The sequence below is a fragment of the Apodemus sylvaticus genome, chromosome 11 (genome assembly GCF_947179515.1).
Source record: "Apodemus sylvaticus chromosome 11, mApoSyl1.1, whole genome shotgun sequence".
NCBI lineage: Eukaryota > Metazoa > Chordata > Mammalia > Rodentia > Muridae > Apodemus > Apodemus sylvaticus.
In genome coordinates, this window is record NC_067482.1 from 57,755,635 (window position 1) to 57,781,500 (window position 25,866).

At 42.7% G+C, this 25,866-nt stretch overlaps 2 protein-coding genes across 5 annotated transcripts in view; both read right to left on the bottom strand.

Moving 5' to 3' along the window:
- The window catches only part of Anapc4 (anaphase promoting complex subunit 4), a 31,523-nt gene extending 24,373 nt beyond the window's left edge, over positions 1 to 7,150 (bottom strand). Inside the window, exons 1-3 of the mRNA XM_052198498.1 lie at positions 6,840 to 7,150; positions 5,458 to 5,563; positions 1,213 to 1,345 (exon numbers count right to left, since the gene is read on the bottom strand). Coding sequence (XP_052054458.1) covers positions 1,213 to 1,345; positions 5,458 to 5,563; positions 6,840 to 6,968 — 368 coding nt within the window. The 5' untranslated portion in view covers positions 6,969 to 7,150. The remainder of the gene's footprint in view (positions 1 to 1,212; positions 1,346 to 5,457; positions 5,564 to 6,839) is intronic.
- Positions 7,151 to 14,640: 7,490 nt separating this feature from the next.
- Zcchc4 (zinc finger CCHC-type containing 4) overlaps positions 14,641 to 25,866 on the bottom strand; it is a 41,802-nt gene continuing 30,576 nt past the window's right edge. For all 4 annotated transcript variants that reach the window (XM_052198968.1, XM_052198969.1, XM_052198967.1 and 1 more), the window contains 5 exons: positions 22,841 to 22,962; positions 22,527 to 22,602; positions 20,301 to 20,352; positions 19,696 to 19,840; positions 14,641 to 15,488 (listed from right to left, as the gene is read on the bottom strand). In XM_052198968.1, coding sequence (XP_052054928.1) covers positions 15,419 to 15,488; positions 19,696 to 19,840; positions 20,301 to 20,352; positions 22,527 to 22,602; positions 22,841 to 22,962 — 465 coding nt within the window. In that variant the 3' untranslated portion in view covers positions 14,641 to 15,418. The remainder of the gene's footprint in view (positions 15,489 to 19,695; positions 19,841 to 20,300; positions 20,353 to 22,526; positions 22,603 to 22,840; positions 22,963 to 25,866) is intronic.

Consider the following 25,866-nt stretch of genomic DNA (forward strand, 5'->3'; position numbering starts at 1 on the left):
GCATAGTTCCTGAGCTGAGGAGTTCAGAAGAGGACATCAGATCCCTGGAATTAGAGTTATGGATGCTTGCGAGCCATCACGTGGATGCTGGGAGGCAAACTCAGATCCCCTGCACGACAGCACGTGCTCTTAACTGCTGAGCCATCTTCCCAGCTTCCTAATACAGTCTTGACAGCTGGGATTATAGGTGTGTACCACCATGTGTGGATGGGAAATACCTTTATTGCCTTTTCTTTTTCAATCCCACTCCCAAATACAGCTGGAAATAAATGAATGAGAAAGTGAAAAAGTAGCAACCTGGAAATCCTGCTTTTCACACAGTGCTGGCCTGAGTGCCTAAAGCATCCCTGGAATGTTCGTTCCTAAGCCTTTAGAAATGCGCTGGCTAAGAAGCAGGGACCTGGGCTAGGACACACATCACAAGACACACCTTTTTTCTAGAAAATCATAGCTATTTGGAATCCTTGCTTATATGAAGATGTGCTAATCACTTTGGTTTCTCTATAAGGAACTTCAAACCTCAGGCTAAATCCTTGTCATACTTTTTTTTAGGTCACACTTAAGAAAGCTGTCCATTAAAATTCATGATTTATAACTTCATTTGATAGTAATTTAGTGAAAATCAGGAAGAAAACACTATTGGGAAAAAATATTTTCAAAACCCTTTTTCTCCCATGCGAGCCGATGTCATGGGTGACCCTCCTCACTATAACTCAAGCATTACTTTCCAAACAACAAGGAAAAGACACCAGCCAAGTAAACGGGAGGAGCTGTCAGGCTGTGTGCTCTGCTGAGCAGTGCTCATGCCCTAGGAATATCCATTAACATAGGCCGAAGCTCCTCACGAAACAGAGCACACGCACAAATAAAATAGTAAAAAGCCACAACCATTTCACATTCATAACTCAGACTACAAACTCGAGCATACACACTCACTGCACCAGCACTCACCTCCACTCTAAACAACGACAATTTTAGCTGGAAGTACCTCTATATGTCTACAATCCATACAACACTTGGGAGGCTGAGAGGCAAGAGGATCTCAAGTTTGAGAGTGGACTAGCCACACAGCAAAGACATGTCTGAGAAATAACATGAGAAACCAGCTCTGAGAACTTCTCCAGTCACCCTGAATCCATCCACTGTCATCACCCCCCACTGCCATCCCGTCCTGTCCCCGTCCCCACACACGCACACCCCGGGATACTCTACCTGCTTTCCACAGTCACTTCCATCCAATGCATACAAGACACCGGGGCCTCCACAGAGAAAGAGTGTAAGCTTTCAGGCTTTTCCACATCACACAAAATGATTTTCTTTGTATCCGCAAGAGCAAAGGCCAAGACTACAGACAAAGTGAAGAAATAATCAGGATAAGTTAGCATAACATTTCAGAAAAGTATCTGGGCATGTCACTTATTATCCACTTTTCTATTCCAAATACATTCTAAATACCTAAAAATTCTTCTTTGAGGGCCAGTGGCTCAGAAGTTGAAAAAAGTTGTCACTATGCCTGACAACCTGAGTTTAGGCCCCAGGAGCCACATGGTGAAAGAATGAAAACGACTTCTACAGGCCATCTTCTGACACAACACACGTGCTATGGCACAGGCACCGCTGTGCCATAAATAAATATAATTATTATATCATGATAAATAAATAAATATAATTATAAATAAATATAATTAAATATAATCAAAACAATTGCTAAGCTGGGCAGTGGTGGCGCACGCCTTTAATCCCAGCACTTGGGAGGCAGAGGCAGGTGGATTTCTGAGTTCAAGGTCAGCCTGGTCTACAGAGTGAGTTCCAGGACAGCCAGGGCTACACAGACAAACCCTGTCTCGGAAAAGAACACTGGCTGCTCCTGAGGGAAAAAAAACAATTGCTTTTGCCTTGAAGCTTTTATTTTTTGAGGTTATAATTTCATCATTTCCTATTCCTATTCGCTTTCCTTCCTCCAAGTCCTTCCACACAGTCCTCCCTGCGCTCTTCCAAATTCATGGCCTCTTTTTCTATTAATTGTTGTTTATAAATACATACATATCCCTAAATGCATATATACAACCTGTTCAATCTGCATGTTACTTGTATGGACATTTTCAAGGCTGACCATTTGGTATTGGATAATCAATTGTGTGCTCTTCCCTGGGGAAGATATTTCTCCTGCACTCAAATTCCTTATTGCCTGTACTTCTTCATGAGGGATTGAGGCCTCCTGGACTTTCCCCGTCCATATTAATGCATTTATTGTGATTTTCTTTGTTCAGATCCTATGTAAGCAGCCATGCTGGTGAGACTTTTATGAGTGTGCCTACTGCTGCAAGTAGTATTTTTAAAACTAAAGAGATCTTTGCATATAGTTAAACCCACTATTTAAGCTTACTGTCAAGTGTTCAAATATGACCTGCCTACCTGTGGAGCCTGTTCCCTTAAATAAGCCACCTTGTCCTGTCTTAGTGCAAGAGGATATGCCTGCTCCCACAGGACTTGATGTGTTGTGGGAGGAGGGGGCTCCCCTTCTCAGAGGAGAAAGGGAGGGAGGAATTGGAGGAGGGGGCTGGTACTGGGATGTAAAGTGAATGAATGAATAAATAAATGAGAAAAAATGATCTGTCTACTCCCTTTCCACGGATTTTATTTATTAACTTACATCTCAAAGTCTCTAGACTGGGACCTTCTGTTAACAAGAAACTATCAAACAGGTCCAAGGAGATTATCCCCATAGCACCAAGAGACATCCCATACACAGACAGAAGGGGTTCCTGTGCTGTTTTCTTGAAGTTTTCTTATTCTCTTAATTCCACCCCATGCTAAGAAGCAAGATGACTGAACGCTATGAATCTGTCCTCTGACTGTGCCTGAATTATCTAATTAGCTCCTCTATAGTAAGTCATTACCATCCTAACATAGACAACGTCAGAGCTTCGAAGCTAACCAGTGAGTTTCACCTCACTCCCCTACAAGACTTTGCCTGAGGAGAGGGGTTAGACTAGCCTGTTTTGTTGTTTTGTTTGTTTTTTTTTCTTTAAAAGGTTTTGTTTGTTCTCTGTACTGGAAACTGAATCTACAGTCTGCCACACATTCTACTAGTAAGCTATATCCCTCAGACTCAGAGTCAGTAATCCTCCGGCCTCACCATTCTCCAAATACAGGACTGCATACCAACCAGACAGGGCTCTAGCCACCATTCTCAAAACACTTAAAACACTTGAACCGATTGCTTTCTAACAAAAACATGAAACACTCTGTTCATACGAGACACATTTTAATACACATTTGGTTTTAATGAATTCTCTGAGAGATCCTATACTTTTAGATGAATAATGACGTCCTCAAAGTGTTACTCAAAAAATTTGTTTTCATACCTCAGGTGTGGTGGCTCAGACCTACAATTCTAGCATCCTGGGGTAGGAGGGAGGAGAACTGTCATGAGCCCAAGGCCAACCTGGGCTACAAAGTGCAATTCTATCTCAAAATACAAAACAATAACAAAACCTCTAATTTCAGATCAGTAAAATAAAAGTAAATAATTACTAAATAGAAAGTAATATAAAAATGTTATGAAAAGTAAATAAATTAGTAAATAAAAGAGCATGCAGGAGGTCCCGAGTTTAACCTGGGGCCTGAGTGGCAAATTCCTCTATTACATTTATTTTCTTTTTTCTTTTTTTTTAAACAGAGCTAAGGACCGGACCCAGGGCCTTGCGCTTGCTAGGCAAGCACTCTACCACTGAGCTAAATCCCCAACCCCTACATTTATTTTCTTATTTGTGAGTGCTTACAGGTACAAATGTGTGCTGTGCACATGTGTGGAGGACAGAGGGTAGTTCAGGGACTCATGTCTCCTCTGTCCCCATGGGGATGCTGGAGATCACACTCAGGTTTTCAGGTCTGGCAGCAAACACTGTCACCTGCACAGAGCCATCCCACTGGCCCCCATTCCTCTGATTTTATCTGCTCATTCGTCTTCTGAGAAAAAGGAGGCGAGAATGGCTATGCTTAACGTATTCCTGGGAATTCTGTTTAGGAATTCATCTAAGGAGTTAATCCCACATGCTCGGAATGCTTCCATACTACTTACAGACGCTGAAAGCCGGCCATGGGATAGCATCATGGCCAACAGATGTAAATTGTAATATGGAGACATAGTGGTTAGTGTTCATTTAACATTCACACAGCAAACCTGGTCACACTGGCCTGAACAAAACCTATCAGAACAGCATGTGTCAAACGAATTCAGATCAAAAGTGCACAAGTGAGCATAGATCTCTACACACACTTTATCAGCGAGTACTTTCAGAGCTGCTCACCAAAACAGTTATCTCTAGGTGATATGCTTTCAAACAAGTTTTAAGTACTTATGTTTATAAAATAAATAAATAAATAAGCAAGCAAGCAAGCAGGAGGATGTACTCATTTTGAAAAGGTAATTTATTTTTTTCTTAAAGTACCTTCAGGCTTGTTCAACCCCTTGCCACAGTGATACAATGTTATTAACTATGAAGTTCACATTAGAGAACTATGAAATCACATTAGCTAAAAAAAAAAAAAAAAAAAAAAAGAAAGAAAGAAAAGAAAAAGTGAAATTAAAAAAAAAAAAAGAAACCCTCCACAAACAAAGAAACAAAACCCCCAATGTCTTGTGCATGTTAAATATTTTGTGTTGGGACACATCCATGTTATCCAGAACCCTAGGTGACTTGCAGGTCACAAGCTGGACACCCTGATAAACTACAGACTGCAGCCCATAGCATTTTACTATTATAACACTGCGAAAAACTGCTCAAGAAACTATCAATTTAAAAAAATAACACACACACACACAGAGAAGATGAATGATCTGAGTCACAACAGCAGCAGAAGACGACCTTTGGAAATGGAGAGGCCCTGTGGGCGGCTCCTCACTAGTGGCAAACTTGCTTACATAGAGAGGGTTTATGATCCTCACATTTAGAACTAACTGAATTGGGGCCGGAAAAGGCTGTGATGGCACTGAACAGACGTACAGCACTCGGATCAAATGATAGAGGACAAGAGAGCAGAGAGAGCCAAAGCCAAGTATTCTGTAAATGTGTCAGACTTTGATCCAATCTGCCGCAAAGCCAGGGCTCATTGAAGACTTATCCCTGCCAACAGACTTTCATGAAAAATATTTTAAACATTCTATAAAGAAAAAAAGTCTCAAACCAGTATTTATAATTCTAATAAAGGGCCAGATATGGTAGGTAACACATGTCCTAATCCTAGCACCTGAGAGGCAGAAGCAGGTGGATCTCTGTAAGTTCCAGTGCAGTCTGGTTTACATAGTGAGTCCTAGGCCTGTCAGGGTTATATAGTAAGACCTATGTAACAGAGACAAAACCATAATTCTAAAATACACCAAGAAAAATGTACCAAGAAGTTTAGAATATACTTCTTGAAAATAAAAGATACATGTTTATAGCATTATCATACGTTTGCCATCTGGTCTCCAGGCCAAGCAGGTCACTTCTTTTCCTGTAGTTTCATTTGGTGGAAAACTCCAAACTCGATGAAAACTCGCAAGGCGATGCAGTAAAACCTAAGACGAAAAGATATGATAGCAGAAAGCTGCAAACTCATCTGCAGAAATAAAGTGAACCTAGACCCACAGAACACAAATTTTAATTACTACTTTTGAGTATTTTGCTATCTACAGAACAACAGTATCCAAATGAATGTAAGACATTTTCAAAGAAATGGGTGAACTCTGAAGGTCCAATTTAGCCCTGTACTCTACACATTTTCATTTCTTTAAGTACCCGTACAAGTATGTTGCCTACATGTATATATTTTTAACACAGTTGTGGAATCAGTGCCCAAGGAGGCCAGAAGAGGGCATCAGTTCTCCCGTGAACTGGAGCTACCGACAGTTGTGAGCACCCAGGAGGGTGCTCTGACCCAAGCCCAGGTCATCTATAAGAACAGCAAGTGCTCTTGATGGCTGAGGCACATTTCCAGCGACTTTCATATCTTTTAAACTGACTTTTTTGAAAAGGTTAAGAATCCTGTCCAAGACAACAAAAGAAGTGACACAAACTGCACCAAGAGGGAGCTGTGTCACAGTAAAACAACAATAATGATTGCACTCTTAGCCCATGCTTCAGCTAGGCCACCATGGATCTTAGAGGCAGAGCCGTGACACACGATAATGCAATTTGGCACACTAAGCTGCCCTGGATGCCAGGACTTCCTTACCACCTAGTTTTACATAGGTGAGGGTGTTAAGTGGAATGGATGAAGGGTTCAAGATGGCTGCCAGGTAATAGTAACCCTCCACAGAAAGTTGGGTATGGTTCTAGTTATACTTGACAACGCGTGTTGACATCTCTAATGTTAGAAATGCTAACTGACCATGTTCATACACATTCTGTCTGCAATCCTGTGAAGCATCAGCCTTTCAACTTAAAGATCTTTTAAATAGCTAGATGTTGCAAAGATGTAAAACCCTGGAACCAAACATCCTCCATAGCAACTGCAGACACACAAACACACACACATTTCCAGTTGGACTTGACAGTTCATCTCTATTCTCTAATCTGAAAAGCCAACTTTGGGCAGGGTCTGGTATTGCATCCCTGGCCAAATCAATTCATGGAGACCTGGGTGTGCAGAACTTGAGAGAATTTGTTCTTCTAGACATACAGGAAATGGAATATACATCATATTTGAAAGGCACGGTCCTTCACACTTTCTCTTAGAGTTAACAGCCACGCTGAGATGTAGGGACAGGATAGATGTGTGATTCGCCATGTCTGCGAAAGGGGAAACCGAGGCTCGAGGGTCCCACAAAGGCGAACTCTCACCAGCTCACTTACCTCGCCTGTAGCGTTGGCCAAAGCAATGAGGTCTCGCTTGGGTGACCAGGCCAAGAAAATAATCTCCTGGGGCAGCTGCTTCTCTCCCACCACCCGAAAGGATGGGAAACAGGTCGGAAAGCGCAGCATGGGTGCGGCCCTGCAACGACGCTCACGCGAAGGCCGCCGGAGCACCCGGCCACAAAGCTTTGGCGCAAAGCCCTGCCAGCAGCGGTACCTGCCAGAGTCGCAAACTCGGCCTACTCCTAGCCAGCGGCCTTCCCCGCCCTCTCACTCCGCCCTCCGCGCTCCGTGGAAGCTTCCGGCGCCGACGCCTGGACGTCCTCGCGAGAGGAAGTGAGTGGCACAGCGGCAGCGCGCGGGTGGGGCGGGGAGGCTGCAAACTCGGGCGGGACTTGATGTAGGGCGGAGCTAGGTGGGCGGGGCGAGGGAGTGGCTAAGGCAAAGCTGGCCTAGGCTACAGCAGGAGTGGGCGGGGCTAGAAGTGAGCGGGGCGGGGCTAGAAGTGAGCGGAGCGTGGCTAGGACGTGGCTGGGCGTGGCTAGGGAGGAGCGAGCTCTGCTGTTTAGGAGATCCGCTACTCTCGGTTGCCTGGTGCCCAGCAAGAAAGGAACCCTTCCAGATCTTTTCCGTTTGCTCAGAGATTCGCTGCTGTGTAGACAATCCCTTTTGTTCTAGGTTTAGGCACTAATCAAAACTCCCGATCCACACCCTGGACCTCCTTTGGCATACACTCAGTAGTTTTCAGCCCTGGACGCACAGCAGAATTTAAAACGACAACAACAAACCCTCTCTATCAGGCAGCATTTTAGTAAATTAACATTGGACAGAAATCACCATTTAAAAAAGCAAAAAACACTGAATGATTCCTGTTTACAGATAAATATGTTAAAGTGCTCGCACCCTCACCCTATTTAAATGATCACATATAGCAAAGTCACCACAGTTAAGAGGAAACGGGATTTATTCTGTGGCTATCTAAGCATTCAATTCTGTGAGAAAATGTGGAGAGACACTGCTCAGGCAACATCAATAGTGAATATGTTGTTCACAGCTCTGGGGGACGGTTTTAAGTATAAAAACCATTCTGCAAGCTGGGAAAGCACCCTTCTTAGTATACATTTTATCATCTGTAGTACTGTTTTTTAAAACTGTTTCGGGCGGGGCGGTGGTGGTGCACGCCTGTAATCCCAGCACTCTGGGAGGCAGAGGCAGGCGGATTTCTGAGTTCGAGGCCAGCCTGGTCTACAGAGTGAGTTCCAGGACAGCCAGGGCTATACAGAGAAACCCTGTCTCGAAAAAAACAAAAAACAAAAAACAAACAAACAAACAACCCCCCCCAAAAAAACAAAACCAAAACAAAACAAAACAAAAACCTGTTTCGGACCCAGCAGTTTGCTGCATACAGGAAATGCACCTTAGTGTCAAAGACAGACACTACCTCAGAGTAAAGGGCTGGAAAAAAATTTTCCAAGCAATGGTCCCAAGAAACAAGCTGGAGTAGCCATTCTGATATCAAATAAAATCAACTTTCAACCAAAAGCTATCAAAAAAGATAAGGAAGGACTTATCTTCATACTCATCAAAGGAAAAATCTACAAAGATGAACTCTTAATTCTGAACATCTATGCTCCAAATGCAAGGGAACCCACATTCATAAAAGAAACTTTACTAAAGCTCAAAGCACACATTGCACCCCACACAATAATAGTGGGAGACTTCAACACCCCACTCTCAGCAATGGACAGATCATGGAAACACAAACTAAACAGAGACATAGTGAAACCAACAGAAGTTAGGAACCAAATGGATTTAACAGATATTCATAGAACATTTCATTCTAAAACAAAAGAACACACCTTCTTCTCAGCACCTCATGGTACTTTCTCCAAAATTGACCATATAATTGGTCACAAAACAGATCTCAGCAGATTCAAAAAGATTGAAATAATCCCATGCCTCCTATCAGATCACCACGGACTAAGGCCGGTCTTCAATAACAACAAAAACAACAGAAAGCCCGTCTTCAATAACAACAAAAACAACAGAAAGCCCATATACACATGGAAGCCGGATACCACATTTTAGCCTCAGGGTGCACTGCAGTGAGCCGGGCGCTTCACCTTGTGCCCCACTGCTCCTGCTTCCAACAGCAAGGGAGTAATACTCAGGCATTGCTACTCCAAGCTAAGTTCAAATGGGAAACACTTGGAATGGTTTCTACTGAATGTTAGTTACATTCTCCCATCATAAATTGTGCAAAGGATTCTCGAACCATCACAAATCATGAGCAGCCTGTATTGGCTTACATTTTTGTAGATTAATAGATATATATCTGTTTGGATAGCTGAATGTATATATTGAAATACTTTATGATTTAAAATGTCCACATATCCTTTTGTGCTGAAATAACTTGTAAATTCTTGAAGACATTTTGGAAATCATTGAGTTAGCAATTATATAATATGCACAATGACAATATTGTCAGATGTGAACACCATGAATCTGTGTACTGGTGATATGACATAAAAAACAAAAAATAAATAAATTGAATACATACACATGCATGCAAAAAAAAAAAAAAACTGTTTCCATCTGTCATGGTTTGAATATACTTTGCCCAGCCAGGGGTTGGCACTACTTGGAGGTGTGGCCTGGTTGGGATAGGTGTGGCCTTGTTGGAGTAGGTGTATCACTGTGGGCGAGGGCTTTAAGATTCTCATCCTAGCTGTCTGGAAGTCAGTATTCTGCTATCAGCCTTCAGATGAAGATGTAGAACTCCCAGCTCCTCCTGCACCATGCCTGCCTGGATGCTGCCATGTTCCCACCTTGATGATGACATACTGAGCCTCTGAACCTGAAAGCCAGCCCAATTAGATGTTGTCCTTTGTAAGAGTTGCTTTGATCATGGTGTCTGTTCACAGCAGTAAAACCCTAACTAAGACAGAAGCTGGCACCAGAAGTAGGGTATTGCTATGATATGCTATTGTCTGGAAGAATGTGGATTTTGAGACTTTGTATTTGGAAAGCAGTGGAATGCTTTAAGTGGGGCTTAATGGGCTATCCTAGTAAGAATATGAAAGACTTTATTGCTGAGATTGATTTGAACTGTGCAGACCTTGCTCAAGAGGATTCAGTGGAGAAGAATTTCAATATGTCACCTAGAGACTGTTTTTGTGGTATTTTGGTGAAGATTGTGGCTGTTTTTTGCCCTTGTCTGAAGAGTCTACCTAATCTAAGGTAAAGAGATTTATATTAATTGCATTGACAGAAGAAGTCTCAAAAAAAGCCCAGTAGAGACTTTGTGTTAGGGTGCACATTTAACAGCACAGCTCTGTAGTTTACAGAGTGACATGAAAGTGAACGCTCAGAACCTTGGAACTGAGCAGTGGGTCACCTAAAAGCCACCTCTCAGGGTGCTGAGATCTCAGTCACGTGGGTGCTAGTTTCCTGCCTGACCCCAAACAGTAACCACCTTATCTTTTTATTGTGATGACCTCCTTAGCGAACCCTCAAGAAATTTAACTCAACGTTCTGATTAAACGTTCTGATTAAAATCACATCAAATAAGTGAAATTAGGATTTTTCCCTTTGCATTTGGTGGCAGTGTTCCTTCTACCCGTGCAGCTCCAAGCACACTAGCCTCCTGTGGAACGTAACCAGGGAGCAGAGACCGAATGTGTTCTCCTACACAGTATTCCCTAAGCTGGTATTTGTGTGCACTGACTAGTACATGTTATTCTGCACACCAGCTTCTCAAGAATGGAGGTCATTTGTGTGGTGCAGATCCAGTCAGACTCAATGAAGGCAAGAGACTTCTGCTGTCAGCTTCTAATCTGTACAGAGCTAAAATAAAGTACACCAAGTTACTCTAACATATGGAAGGATTTAAGGTCCCTGAACACACACACACACACACACACACACACACATTGGAATTTATTTCACTGTCCAGAGATGTGTGTGCCTCTTAGCTTTATAGGAGAAGATAATGGGTGCATGGTAAAGAGGGGGCAGCAAATCAGCACTCTCTGTAGGCTGCTTTTCAGATTTTATTTTTACATTACATTGAAGCAGGTAGGCACCAATGAAAGGTTTTTGGTTTACGTTTTACTCCCAAAGCACAGCTGTTCATTTTTACAAAGTTCAAGGCTCCAGTGCCCTTCCAGCACAGTCACTGTTAGACCGTGTTACCAACAGTCCTCACACGCACAATAAGCATCATTTTATTTACTTTTTTGTGTATAACTGTGGAAGTGTGTGTGACCTTCCAGAACAACTGGAAGGAATCGCTTCTCTTCTTCCTCCACATGGGCTCCAACTATAAGCTCAGGCTTGGTAGCAAGTGCCATTACCTACTAAGGCATCTCCCTGACCCCCGTACCACTAATTTTGTAATATAAGTGGAATGAAATTTACATGGAAATATTGTGCTGGCAGTTTTTTATCAACTGGACACGAGTTAGGATCACCTTGGAAGAGGTTCACCTCAGTTGAGAAAATGCTGCCCTTAATATATATTAAACGCATATAAGTTTGTGGAGCATCCTTTTGGTTCATGATTGATTTGGGAAAGCCCAAATAGAGTTGCCTCTCGGCAGTCTTTCCTGGGTAGTCTAAGAAAGCGAGGTGAGTCATCTAGCCATGGAGAGCAAGCCAGAAAGCGCTCCTCCACGGCCTCTACTTCAGTGGCTGATTTTGAATTCCTTTCCTGCTTGAGTTTCGGTCCTAACTTGATCAGTGACGAACTGGCACACAGCAGCCCTTTGTTTCCCAAGTTGCTTTGGTCATGTCCTTTATCACAGAGATAGAAAACAAGATAGGATATCATTCATTTACAATTCCATCTTCAAAGCGTAGAGATCTGCTGCTGTCTTAAGCAGATATCTGTTTAATGTTCAGATACTCAAATGTCTGGTCAGAGCACTGACCCCATTCTCATACCCCACGTCCCAGAGACAAATGAAATCTTCCATTAGTTACTTCTGAGAACACCAGTTATTTGCCTAAAATTAGTATTCACTGAATGTAAGAACAGATTCACTAAACCATTTATTTTTAATTGCCTAAGAAAATAAATTTCAGCTGGATGGTGGTGGCACATATCTTTATTCCCAGTCTTCAGGAGGCAGAGGTAGGCAGATCTCTGAGTTAGAGGCCAGCCTCTTCTACAGAGTTCCAGGACAGCCAGGGCTACACAGAAAAACCCTGTCTTTAAAAATCTAAAACAAAAATCAAACATATAAAAAATCAAACTAACTAACTAACGACACCAACACCAACACTGGAAACTGAATTTAGGCTGATTAGAAGAACATCGAGTTCTCTTAACGACTGAACACTCGAGGCCGGAGAGTAATTCTTTAAAGCTTATTTTCATTTTTTTCAGTGCTGGGGATTAAACCCAGGCCTTACTCATACCAGGCACACCACTAAGCAAGCTGTATCCGTACCCTGTATTCCATCGCTCTGAATCTGAGGCAGGGCCTGGCTACATTGCCCAAGGTGCTCCTGAACTTTTGATCTTACTCAATAGGACAGGATTATAATCTCAGAAACGCTGAGATTACATGCAGGCAGGCATGCGTCACCATGCCTCAGAGTTTCGGAGTACATGGCTCTTGACTGCTACTAAGGCACAGCTTCCTTAAGGCTAAGATGTAATTTTTCTACATTTCAATAATTCCCAAATCAGAAAATCTAAAATCTAGTATGTACTAGTGTGAAGCACTGTCCCTTTTCCCTAGGGAAAGCGAGGATACCATCAATGGTGAATGCCTTGTGTGGAATGGGCTAGGCCTAACCACAGGTTGCAGCAGTCCTCCGTCATCAGCCTCTAGAACAGCCAGATTGCAGGTCTATTCCATGACAGATAGCTGAACAATCTATTTTATAACTGATAGTATCTTAAATTTAAGGAATATAAAGATAACAAATGATGACTGGCCATCAGGACCCAATTCTTCAGTGGTCATGGTCCCTCAGATATCTGAGTTTCAAAGAACTCAATAGATACCATGGTTAGGTAGACGCAAGTAAAGTCTGGAAATGTCCCTACCCTACCCAGGCTGAAAACAGGGAGGGGAACTCAGTGCTGTCCAGGTCAGGTCTCAGACCTGCTCCTTCTATCATCACAGTCATCTGTATACAAGGACAGGATGGAACTGGGGGTGAACCCAGCACACACACACACACACACACATACAACACACTTGCCTGGTTTTTACCAAACAGAAACCAAACAAGTAGACACAAAACGGAGGGAGGTAAGAGAGGACTTTCTTAAAGCTTAAGTCCCAGGACTTAACTAGCCTTTAAATATATATAATACATATATTTTATATATATATATATATATATATATGTGTGTGTGTGTGTGTGTGTGTATGTATAAATATATATACATACACACACATATATACACACACATAGATAGGTGGATGGATGGATGGATGATGGATGGATGAATGGATGGAAGATAGATATAAAAATAAAATGTATTTGGGGGTATACACATGCATGTGTGCATGTACCTGTGAGCAAGGGAACATATGCCAGAAATGTGTATGAAAGTCAGCTCTTTCCACCTTGCCTTGATTGGGGGTTTCTCTTATTTTTGCTACTGCATAGGTCCCTAGGCTAGCTAGCTCAAGAGTGACTGGCAATTCTTCTGTCTCTACCTCCCATAGGAATACTGAATTACACATCTGACTTTTTACATGGGTTCCAGGGAAGGAATGCGGGTCAGCAGGCTTGCATACCAAGCACTTGCACCCAATAAGCAATCGACTTATTTTTTTAATATTTATTTATTTATTATATGTAAGTACACTGTGGCTGACTTCAGACCCCAGAAGAGAGCATTAGATCTTGTTACTGATGGTTGTGAGCCACCATGAGGTTGCTGGGATTTGAACTTAGGACCTTCGGAAGAGTGGTTAGTGCTCTTAACTGCTGAGCCATCTTTCCAGCCCTTGACTTATCTTTTGATGTCACCTGATGTTTACTACTATTGATTTGATCTGCACCATGTTTAAATGCCTTACATCAAGTATCCAACTGTCCTGGGCTATAGGGAGTAGATAGAGAACTCACAGGGTTCCGGCTACCAAGCCAAGAGGCTTCACAGTGAGTTCCACACCAGCTGTTTAGGAACAGGAAAAGTCATTATGCAAACGAATCCATTTACAACCATTCAGTCTTGAAGAGATAAAGCTGGCAGAGAAGAGGAGCAATGAACTGCTGGTTCTATGATTCAGAACCACTCTCTTCAGTGCTAGGAAACTGGGCTAAAAGAAGATGACCATCTGGCCTCTGCGGTCACACAGCCTGCTCACCACAGAGATCACAAACCACATACATGTATGTATATATGTCTATATATAAGAAGACACTGAGGTTTTTAGAGGAGATCTGATAAAGACCACACAGCCAGGAAGTGCTCCTCAGTACCTGACTGAAGGGGTTAATCACTCTCCTGCCTTATGTGACCAACTCCTTTCACAAAGAGGTAAGCCTATAGCAGGGATTAGGACCCTAACCCTAAAGTGTCAGTGAGATCACCATCCTAAACATTCATTCAACATCTGAGTGACCCCACACTCAGACAGGTGCGGACAAGTGAGGTGGGTGAAGGCACACGCCCCTGAGTCTGACAACGCAGGTCAATCGCCATGGGAGAGAACAGATTCTCACAAGCTGTCCTCTGACTTGCACAGGAGTGCTGTGGCATGCATGGGTACACACAGGCACATGTACAACAACCAAGTGTAAAATGTTAAAAAAAATAAGAATAACTGAAAAAAGTACTGAAAAATAAAGATTTAATAATAAAACAATTGCAATCTTTTTTATCTTTACAGTGCATCAATAACAATTTCCTCCACCATCTCCAGATCCAATCTATAAATAATTATGTATGATACTTTTTTGTTGAAAGAGTCTGGGTGTGTCCAACTTTTGACATTGCAACATGACATCATCTACAAAGTTCCTACTCAAGGTCTGTGAGAACAAGTTATGACCAAAGTCACACAGAAATTCTCACAGTGTTTTAAGTGTGCTTACGATTCAGTGTTAGGCCACATGGGCTGTGGACCGGATGTGCTTTAATGTCTTGCTTGGTCATTTAACAAGAGTTTCACACCTAAATAAAAATAAAAGCTCAGTGGACACGAGGTAAGCTCTAGATTTTCATTTGCATTTCTATCTGGTATTGTAAACATATGCAATATGTCCATTTCTCAGACAAAAGAAGACAAAATAAAGACTGGTCAGGAGTTAAAGAGTGGAAAAGCAGGTAGAGAGCGAGCCAGGCCACCTGCTGCGTACAAGAGGCTCCCCAGTCTGTAGAGGCAGCTGAAGGGACTCTGCCAGCAAATGCCACCTGCCTATTACCAGGCTCAGGAAGGGGCACACCTTTGAAAGCAGCTGGATTTAAGTCCCGTGTGGCACTCGGAGAAAATGGCATCAAAGGTTGGACTATAAATCTTGCTTATTCTCAAGTCACTGGACATTTAGGAGCGAGGATATTGATGGGCCTTCCCTCCTCTTCCTTCTTCGTGAAGCAGATGTGTGATTCATGGATTGTCCTTTAGTGCCTCCCTTCTTATCTTACTCCGTTTTCTTTGCTTCTGCTTTCTGACAGCCCTGAAAAGCAAGGTGCTAAATTATTTTATGGAATGAGCACAGTGAATTATGTAATTATGCTGAAGCTTAATTAACTGGCTATCCAAATAGGAAAATAGAGGACATGAAAGAATTTACTGTGCGGTAAGCATAAATCCCCAGGGTCCTAACCATGACGACAAGGAAAGAGACAGAGGCCTGATCACGCAAAAAAAACGTTTCCGAAGACATTTCTTTAAAAGATGGTGACTACAGATTTAGAAGAAGCTATTCAGGACAGACACGCCACAGAAGTGAGCAGCCACACCAATGCGCTTGTCTCTTTTGCTACATTTATACTGCTCGACTCAGCACTTCCATTTCCAAATCCCTGAATTACATTTTTTTTTAGAAAGGGATTAATACATGCGGCAGTCAGCAGGGGCAGAAAAATGAAACAGCACGACAGGAAAAGAAAAACTGACCACATTAAAGAGGGCCCATCTCCTAAAGCCTCAACGCTAATCTTGCTTTCCCTCACAGGTATGAAAGTGCCAGCTAGCACCTCAAGGGACACCTGGCTTTTGCATCCCAAGCGTCTTGAATACAAGCTTCTAAATGAACAGGCTGGAACGGCCGGGCCGCTTTGCAACCCACCACAGCAGACAGAACAGATCCTCTGCTTTGCCGCTCTCTGCACCAAGATGCAGCAGCCTGTGATGGCAAGAGTCATGACCGCCTGTCACTTCTCCACACTACCAGAGCCGTGCCACTTGCCCTATCAAGGACTGTGTTGGTACACACAGCATGCCACGGGGCACATCTGGCAATGGCCCTGACTATCTAGCAGCATCAGTTGTCGAGAGGCAGAAGCCATGACTCCTGAGAGCCAAAATAAGTTAGGCCCTTCTTGATCTTCCCAGGATAAAACCCGGGAAAATGTCTTCATGCACAGCAGACTACGCCCCAGCTGCTCGGGCTTGGGCCTCGTTTTCTGTTCTTTTAGCATAGGTTGCTGAAATACAGAACAGAATGGACATGGTCTTGAAATTCAAGGAACTAGGAAACTACACTAGGTAGGTATTTCCCTAATTTTTTTTCAGGTAAAAAACGCGAGGCTCTGAAGTCCTAAAATCATCCAAGGAGAGAGTGGCAGAGCCAGCCTGACTCTGGAATCTGTGTTCAGACTCACCTGAGAGTGACTACTCCGCTAGTAAAATGGCAGCCCTGCAGGATCATCCATGAACGCCAGTTATTTCAAGTCTTCCTTGGCCACTTAGCAGAACTCTGATGATTTATATCTTCCATAGTTTGTACTATGGACTGAGAATACCCACCAACTCAAAATAAAAGTCATTTTTTATTGTTTCTTTGTGTGTTACATAAACCTTTTCTCTCTCAACCAGTCATTTCCTTAAGGTAGAAAAATTTCCTGATAAGTGAGGACTTAGAAAATTTAATGGAGTAAAGTATAATCTCTAATAGAAAAGTTAATGAAGCCTTGTGTCTCTATTCAAATTTTAAATTTCTCTTTGGTTCATCTATTCATAAGCAGGATTAAAAATAAACCAGATTTCACTAGGGAATAAGCAGAAGGAAAGAATTTAAAAAGCGTTCCGTTGTAATGTAAATAAACAAAACCTTCAAGAGCAAAGAACACGAACTGCGCTGGCTGAGTAGAATTACTCATTTTAGTTTGCTTAAAATTACACTGACTTAGTATTTGTCCTCTAACCTAGGGATTTATGTAACTCACAGAATGAGCTTTCCCCACAAGAGGGAGCCAGCACCATTCCAGTCCACATCTAAAGGAAAATTAACCATGGGAAAACAGACTACAACAGACAGCTGTGAAGTGTGCAGGGCTGAAACCCTGCATGCCTCGCGTGCTCAAATGCACCTTCAAAGCATTGCCATGTATAAAGAAGGGCATTTTGTCAGGCTGGAGAGGTGGCTTCTTAAGAGGACTCGGTGCTCTTGCAGAGGGCCTGGACTTGATTCCCAGCACCCCGTGACAGCTGTAACCACCTGACTCTAGTGCCAGGGCCTCTTCTGGCCTCTGAAGACATCAGGTAGGCACATGGTCACATACACATGTACACGCAAAACACTCAAACATGTAAGATAAAAATAAATATCTTAAAATATTTTTGTCAATCTCATTATGCAGAGCTTTGTTTCTGGTTTTTGTTTTGTTTTGTTTTGTTTCATTTGTTTGTTTGTTGGAGAGGAGTAACTGAGCCAAGCAGAGTGCTCTGGATGAAGAAAGCAACCCTACCTGCGGATCATAGACAGGCGCACTGTGCCACAAAGGATTTCTTCTTTCAATAAAAGTTGACAAAATCCAATACTGAAAGACAGTCTCTGTCCACCCCATCCCCGAAACAGAATGTCACTAAACACTCCAACAAAAGTCTAGCTTTAAAAAAAAAAAATGGTTCCATCAGGGACAATGTAGCCTTGGGTGGCCTGAACTCTGACTGCCACTGCTTCCCAGGGCTGTGATTTAACACGTGCACCACAACCCAGTCTAGACTAGCTTTTTTCAACAGAGAGCCTACTGAGAGAGCCTGTAGTCCATCAGTAAATGTCACCCCAGAATGGCAGCACAGGCCTGTGAGCCCAGCACGTGGGGGAACTCAATTTCCAGGCCAGCCTGAGCCATACAGCAAAACTGTCTTAAAATTAAAATTCACACCAATATGAAGATTCCGTTTTTATAGACACTAATTCACAGAATTAAAAGGCCAGCATGTTAACTCCTGACTGTACTCAAAATCACACTGTAAAAGATGCGACCGTCCTGACCAATAAATAGGTAGACGGGCCGTGTTTGTTATAAGGCCTCTAAGGAGGAAAATTATAAAATGCATTTAATTAATTTTTAAAATTTATTTTTCTACCTTGAACTACTCAGTAGAAATAATTACAAAGTAAATTTATGAAAAAACAAAACAAAACCCAGTCTAAATAGAAAACATAGCTCAATGGCTGGACCTAAATGGAAAATGTCCTACCTGGTTTAACAAACAGATAAATAAGACAGACAATAACTATAATATAATTATAGTAGCTGAAACTTCAAATACCTCTTATATTATTTGTTCATTTCATCACAAATAATAAAATAGGGAAATTTTTTTAACCATAATCTCAATTTTCACATATTGTTAAATTTAGCTATTTAATAATCTGTAGGCAGTATGTAGCAAAGTTCTATTTTTGTTTTAATTTAAATCACTGAAACAAGAAGACATGATTCCTATCATCAATTTTAATTATTAAACAAGGTGTATTCGGAGGCTGGAGAGACGATGTCTCAGGAGTTTAAAGGACCCAGGCCGACTTCCAGCACCTTCTTGGAGGCTCACAACCGTCTGGAAGGCCAGTTCCAGGGGATCTGATGCTCTCCTGTGAGTTCCTCACACACCAGGAACTCATGTGATGCAGACAGCCATGCAGGCAAATCACCCACACACAGTTCAAGAGGGCCGCTGGGCTGCTCTCTTGCGTTAGCCCAGTTGGTCATTTTCCTAAACATGCTATAATCACTGACTGGACTCAGTTTACTCTGAGTTTTGCTCTGCATTATCAATGAAAATGTTGGTAGGAGACTTGAAAACAATCATGAAAAAGATTAACATTTTAAATATTTAAGTAAAAAGCATGTGTAAATGTTGACAGAATTTCAGAACTAACTAGTACTAACATAAATAATGTGTACCTCCAATCTTGTGGCTGGTTTGCTCAGCTCATTTTAATTTGGCTAAAGAGGCATCGTTTGAATTCCACATTAACCCATAACTGCTTCCAGTCAGAATGCAACAAATTCAGCTCTTTTCTGCTTTGGAATTCACACTTTGTTGCTACAAAATGGCGTGTTCCTTCCAGCAGAATGCCTTCACTAGCTCCTCCGCCACCAGGTGTCTGCATCTGATCGCCCCACAGAGCCCAACAAGTCTCAACTGTCACCCTGACAGTTTCGCACGAAGCACAGGGGATGTGAGGGTAGCCACTTCCTCCTGGGTCCTGGCTATCTGGTGTATAACCTGTCGAGGCCGGGCTCCTTGACGCGCACACTCTATTTTTCTCAGTGCCTGCCCTGCAATCCACCGAAATAACCCGTAATGGTCAGAGTAACGTTTAGCACGCCTGAGTCCTCTGAAAGCTTTGCACTTCTGTAGATTGCTCCTGGGAAAATTGACGTGAGCAATCTTTTTTTTCCAGAAAGCAAAAGAATTCAACTCACTTGTTAGCTCTCCGAGAAGAGCTGATGTTGGGACAAGTGCTGCGTTTGTGATCCAGCGCCCCACAAATAAAGCAGCCATCTTTAGGCCCCGAACAGGAATGGTCCGGGAGCGCACAGCGATCGCAGGTGTTACAATGGAGCCAGGCTGGAAAAGAAAACCCAAGTTTCAGAAGAGCTTCATTTAACGTGATTTTTCATTTTACTAGCTTCTGAGGTAGGTTACTATGAATAATGTACTTCATATCTTGTGGCTGATTTGCTTAGCTCATCTGCTTTTGGTTAAAGAGACCAAGGAGCAGTGTTTGAATCCCACATCAACCAGTGTCTTCTGTTATAACTTAACAACTTCAGCCCTTGACCAGCGTGTCAACCTGTCAGACGTTGCCACAATACAGCTGGCTGGGAGGCACACAGCCTGATGGAAGTAAAGCCAAAAGCCACACTGACTGGCAGTCCGCAGCTCTCCTTGGGAAGAACATAGCGCTGGTCATTATAAAAGTCAGGGTCGATCTCTACATTATTTTATTGAAAAAACAATACCACTTAGATGAAAAAGAACTCAAAAATGTTTTCCCAGGATCTCAAACACCCAGCCAAAGACTTACAAGGCTTCACACACTTTTTGCAGAGAAAGCAATGGCTCCATTTCCTGCCGTCCTACAAAAACAAATTTTAAAATGTTCAATTTGTTGTAAAAGCCAAGTTCCACAATTAAAAATTAAAATGTCTTATTAAAATATGTGTAAATTATTCATTCCCTATTTCTTCCTTTCCTGGGCTTCACAATTAAATACTTTGATTTTAATTTATGCATTTCTCCACTTAACTCAAATGCCTCCTTGATGGGCCTCAATTTCCTTAACTATGAAACTAGATTTATCCAAATGATCTTGAAAATCCACTCTCTTCAAGCCATCCAATCTTCACAAAGAAGGACGCAAATGAAAATTTCAAGAGAATTAATGATTCCCTAATTTCAGGTTATCTATACTACATAGTCCTTAATGAAATTCATATCTGAGAGCTTCGTGTAATTTAGGGAGACAGATTACAGGTTACTATTTGAGTAATGTTTTAACTGTGAAATAAAGCACACCTAGAAAAGAACATTCAACACATGTGTGCACTTTCTGAATATTAAAGCAACTTCTGGTCAGGACTGGGGGCCCCTGGAGCCCCAGAGACCTGGCAGCACGGCCTCCGCTGCCGCCTTGGTCTCTCCTTCCGCCGCGGAACAGAAGCATTCGGACTTGAGGCCCTGTCTCCCTGGCTTTAGTTCTCCTCCCACACGCTCATTTCTAACCGAGCTTTGTTTCAGTTTTAAACTTTATACAATCTGGGCATAATGTAGACCATTTCGAAACTAACAGTTACATGAACATAAACTTTTCTTTGGAAAATAATTTGTGCTGTTTAACCAAGCTAAACTCCATCTGTTCTTTCTGACGAGGCTCAGTGAAAATGATCAACGGAGCTGGAAGGTCATCCCGTCTTCCTGAGAAGCAAGAAGGAAGCTTGCTCAGAGCTGTCCAGAGTTGGATGTCCTTCATTGGGTGAATGGTTACAAACGGAGACATGCCCAGACAATGGGAAGTCACTATCGGGAATGAGTGATTTAGCCGCAGAAAGACAGACAGGAGCTTTAAATGGCCGTTTCAAGTGAGAAAAGCCAGTCTGAAAAGCAGTTACACGTGCTGTGTAACTCCAGTATCATGACTTTCTGGAAAAGAAAAACTATAGAGACAGTAACAAGATCAGTTTCCCCGGGGTTAGGAAAGGGTGACTACATAGTACACAGGAGATTTTCAAGGAACACAGTGACGTGACTCCTAAGCCCACAGGGCAGAAGCAGGACATTATATACTCGACCAATCAACAGAACACACAGTCCCAAAGTGAACCTCAGAGTAAAGCACAAACCCCTCAACTGTCACACAAGGTATACTCCAATGCAGGACACTAGTGAGAGAAGGCTGTGCACAGGGATGGACGGGGACAGGAAGTATATCTCAGTACCTTCTGTTTCACTGTGCTGCGAATCTAAAACATTTTAAAAACAAAGGCTCTTAGGAAAACCACAAGAGCTAAACCCATCGACAGGAGGCAGATCCCTTGTTCTGCGGCAGCTGTAAAGGAGCAGAGAGTAACTACGCCTACCTCGGGGCAGTTCTGAGGACTGAATGTGTTTGTTAACCCATGCGAAGCTCTTAGGAGCAAGCCTAGCACATAAAACGTGCACAGGACATGTCACTAACCATTACTTCATCAGAACAGCAATGGCATCTAATGGTCCAAAGCCTGATTTGAAACATCATAATTTTACCCTTAACAGACATATAAATTCAGCACTTAGTGCCTTATTTGAAACACTCTTCGTAAGTACCATATGAAAATGATTGAAATAGCTATTTACGGTGATGAAAGAAATTAAGTACTTTAAAAAGGCTGTTTTAGGGCTGGAGAGACAGCTCAGTAGTGAAGGTCTCACCCCCAAGCCTGAGAATCTGAACTGGATTCACAGAACCCACGTGGCGGAAGGAGAGAACTGTCTCCTGCAAGTTGTCTTCTGACCTCCACACATGCGCCATGGCTCATGTGCGTGTTCGCGCGCACACGCGCACGCGCGCGCACACACACACCTCACACACAAAATAAGATTCTTCTTAAAAGCCCATGAACTTATCATTAAGTATAAAATACTACTGTATTAAGGGTAGGTGGAAATAAAACACATGAATTCAAGTATTAACACAACATTTTAAAAGTGATGAAATTAACAAACTAACATAAAACAAACCCTTCCATAAAAATGGATGACATGAGAACTATACCTTGGATGTACAAGAATTACAATGCACACAGTGCTGGTTCTCACGAGAGACATATCTCTGACAGAGGGAGCAAAATCTAAAGAGAGAAATAGGGAAATGAGCCGCAAGTATTCATTGAGATTCACAGAACCGACAAACGCAAACAAGGTACTTGCTCCAAAAATTGGAGGTAATCAGAATTCAATTCAGTATGAAATTAGGGACCAAATCTGAGGGTAATATAAGAACCACATGATTCACTATTGAAAGCAGTTTACTGTTAGGTACATAGATGTGTATTTTCAGGTGACTTGGGAAATTCAAAGTGCTCTCACCTGTATCCTTCCTCTGATGGAAGGATTATTTTGTTGGGTGGAATGTTGGTGAAAATCCGGACAGGAGACTGTTTTCGACCTGTCTTTCCATGTTTGTAAAGTGCATGATTATCATAATCTACCTAGAAAGTAAAAAGAAAATTCACTCAAATGAGTCAACATTCACTAAGCTCCTTTAACCAATAAACAAACAAATGGATGCCAAGATACAGGCTGAGGTATTCCAGTCGGGAACAAGAAAGTCATAAAAGCAAGTTTCCTCGAGGCTACCCTCAAGAGGCCCCTATGGCTGTGGCATTTCATTATGACAAGGGAAAGACGTGTTATGTCACACTCGTGTTGGTGGGTCTTGGGAATGGCTCTAACTTTACCTAAAAGGCTGCATAACAAAGTCTGTGTTGGAACTAGAAGCTTTATTTCTGATGCTAACCATCGGCCTTGTTTGAGGATATATGCTAGCGTCACTGAGATGTTCCACTTTCTTAGAGCAAAGCTTGTCACTCAGCTGGCCACGCCAAAGTGCAGCCTTCACCCAGCCCTCTACTCAGTCTGTCTGCCCTTGCACTCTCAATGATCAGACCACGGCTGTCACTTACCTTTTAGGTGACCACGGACAATCTGGGGAATATTTTTTAGCTGTAAAAGGAGGTAATGGGTCCTGACCCTGAGAGTTCCAGTGAGGGTCAACACTTAGTCCAGAGTCTGGCTGCCCCGAGGCAAGAAGATGAGATGAAGGAGTCCGCCCTTGGCCCTCGGTTCCTTATCCCGCAGCGACTCTTCTAAACACTGAGGTCCCTCAATGCCTGAAGCCGTGATTTCAGTGTTTATCTTCAAAGTGCGGCCAACAAGCAAGGTCTGATATTCCTAAGGCTATCCTCCTCCAGCTGGTAACCACACACCCTCAGTTGGACTTTTGCTCTGTTGTGAATCCACCTACCTACTTGTCTTTCTTTAAATCAGTAATACTCAAAATGTGATCAGGAACATCAGCATTACTGGGATGGATCCTGTTAGAAATGCAAGTTCTTAGCCAACCTACACCTCCTAAATCAGACACTCTGGCAGTAGGGCCCAGCAGTGTGTTCCAGCAAGCCCTCCTCACATGCTCAGGTTTCAGAACCATTGCTTTAGATCCACGATGTATGAGCGCAGGACGGGTGGATCCTAACTTCCACGAAAGATGCGATGCCATAAAGTCTTTTGATGAGAAGCAAAAGATACACTTAGGAAGCTGGAACGGACCGCTTACAAGCGGGCTATTAAATACATGAAGCACAAACAGGAAGGGAACTCAGGATAGGGAGAGGAGCTTTCCTTAAAAACAAGTTTTTAAAAGATGTATGTATGTATGTATGTATGTATGTATGTATGTATGTATGTATTATGTATTATGTATTTATTTAATGCATATGAGCACACTATAGCTATCTTCAGACACACCAGGAGAGGGCATCAGATCCCATTACAGATGGTTGTGGACCACCATGTGGGTACTGGGAATTGAACTCAGGACCTCTGGAAGAGTAGTCAGTGCTCTTAACCACTGAGCCATCTCTCCAACTCCTTAAAACAAATTTTAAAATGTATTCTTAGTCCCAGCACTCAAGAGGCAGAGGCAGGCAGGTTTCTGGGAGTTTGAGGCCAGCCTGGCCTATAGAGTAGTTCCAGGACAGCCAGGGCTACACAGAGTGACTCTGTCTCAAAACGAAACAAAAAAGTATTCTTAAACTATACATACATGGATACAATGTATCTTGATCATATCCTAAGCAAACTCCCTTTCCCATCCCCTCTGACCCCACGCCAATGCTTCCTCCACCCATTTTCATGTCCTTTAAAAAGACATGTATGTGTGTGTGTGTGTACATACATACATACATCTTTCCATTCCCGAGTCCAATTAGAGTTACCTGCATGTGCATGGGTGTGGGGTCATCCAGCGCAGACAGCCTTCCAGCAATTACACCCTTGAAGAAACCCTGCATTCCCTCATCCAGCAGCCACCAGTTGTCACCAGCTCCTCAGCTAGGGGTGGGGCCTCACTTGTCACCCTGGCACCCAGGCAGGACGCGGACAGCTATTGTACAGGGAATCTTAACTGCTGTGAGTTTGTGAATGCTTGGGTTCCGTCACATCCAGAAAGTGGCATTCACAGCGCACCTCCCCATCCTGACTCTTACATTCTTTTTATTCCTTCGTCTACGATGTTTCCTCAACCTTAAGGATGCTAATATAAAGAGCCCACGTCCGGGGAGGCAGAGAGAACGAGCAGGCGTGGTTATGACCCAAATACATCGTATACATGAATGAGACCCTCAAAGAGTACATAAAAGTATGACATAAAAACGTTCCATTAGGGCTGAGCACTCAGCGTCACTTATTCTCCAAACTGTCAAGCTGTTGATGGCGGACTGCTAGACTCTGCACAGCTCTGGTTTAACCCGGTGTTACCAGATTTACAAGTAAATGCATTCACTAAGGCTCAAACTGCAGCAGTGACAAAAGGTTAAGCAGATGGGGACAAGTGAAAAGTCCCAAGGGTTTCCGATGGGCTGCCAGCAGGTCCTCGGCCAGGCCTTGACTGGCCCATGTGGGCTGGCTGGAGACCTCTACGCATGCGCAGGATCCCGACAAAGGAAGACTTAGTTATGGTCCCATTTGCAGCCCTGCATTCAGTCCCCGCATTTTTAAGAGAGACACTGATAAAACCTCCTCATTTCTACTGAAAATAATAGCAATGAATGGGATTTATAGTTTAACAAATTGGGGGTGTTTGTTCAGAAGAGACTGGGAGGAACTGACAGCTAGTTCACAACTGAAGGAGTATCATATGGAATAGAAATTAGACTTATCCTTTATTGCCTCGGAGAATAGACTAGGAGCAATGGTTAGAAGTTAATGGGGAGCATATTTTATCTCAATATGAGAAAATTCTCTAACGATTAGAGCTATTAAATAAATTGAGTTGCCTTGTAAGGCTTTAGGACTCTGTGCCCCGACAGCATCCGAGTGTGGCTGGATGAGCG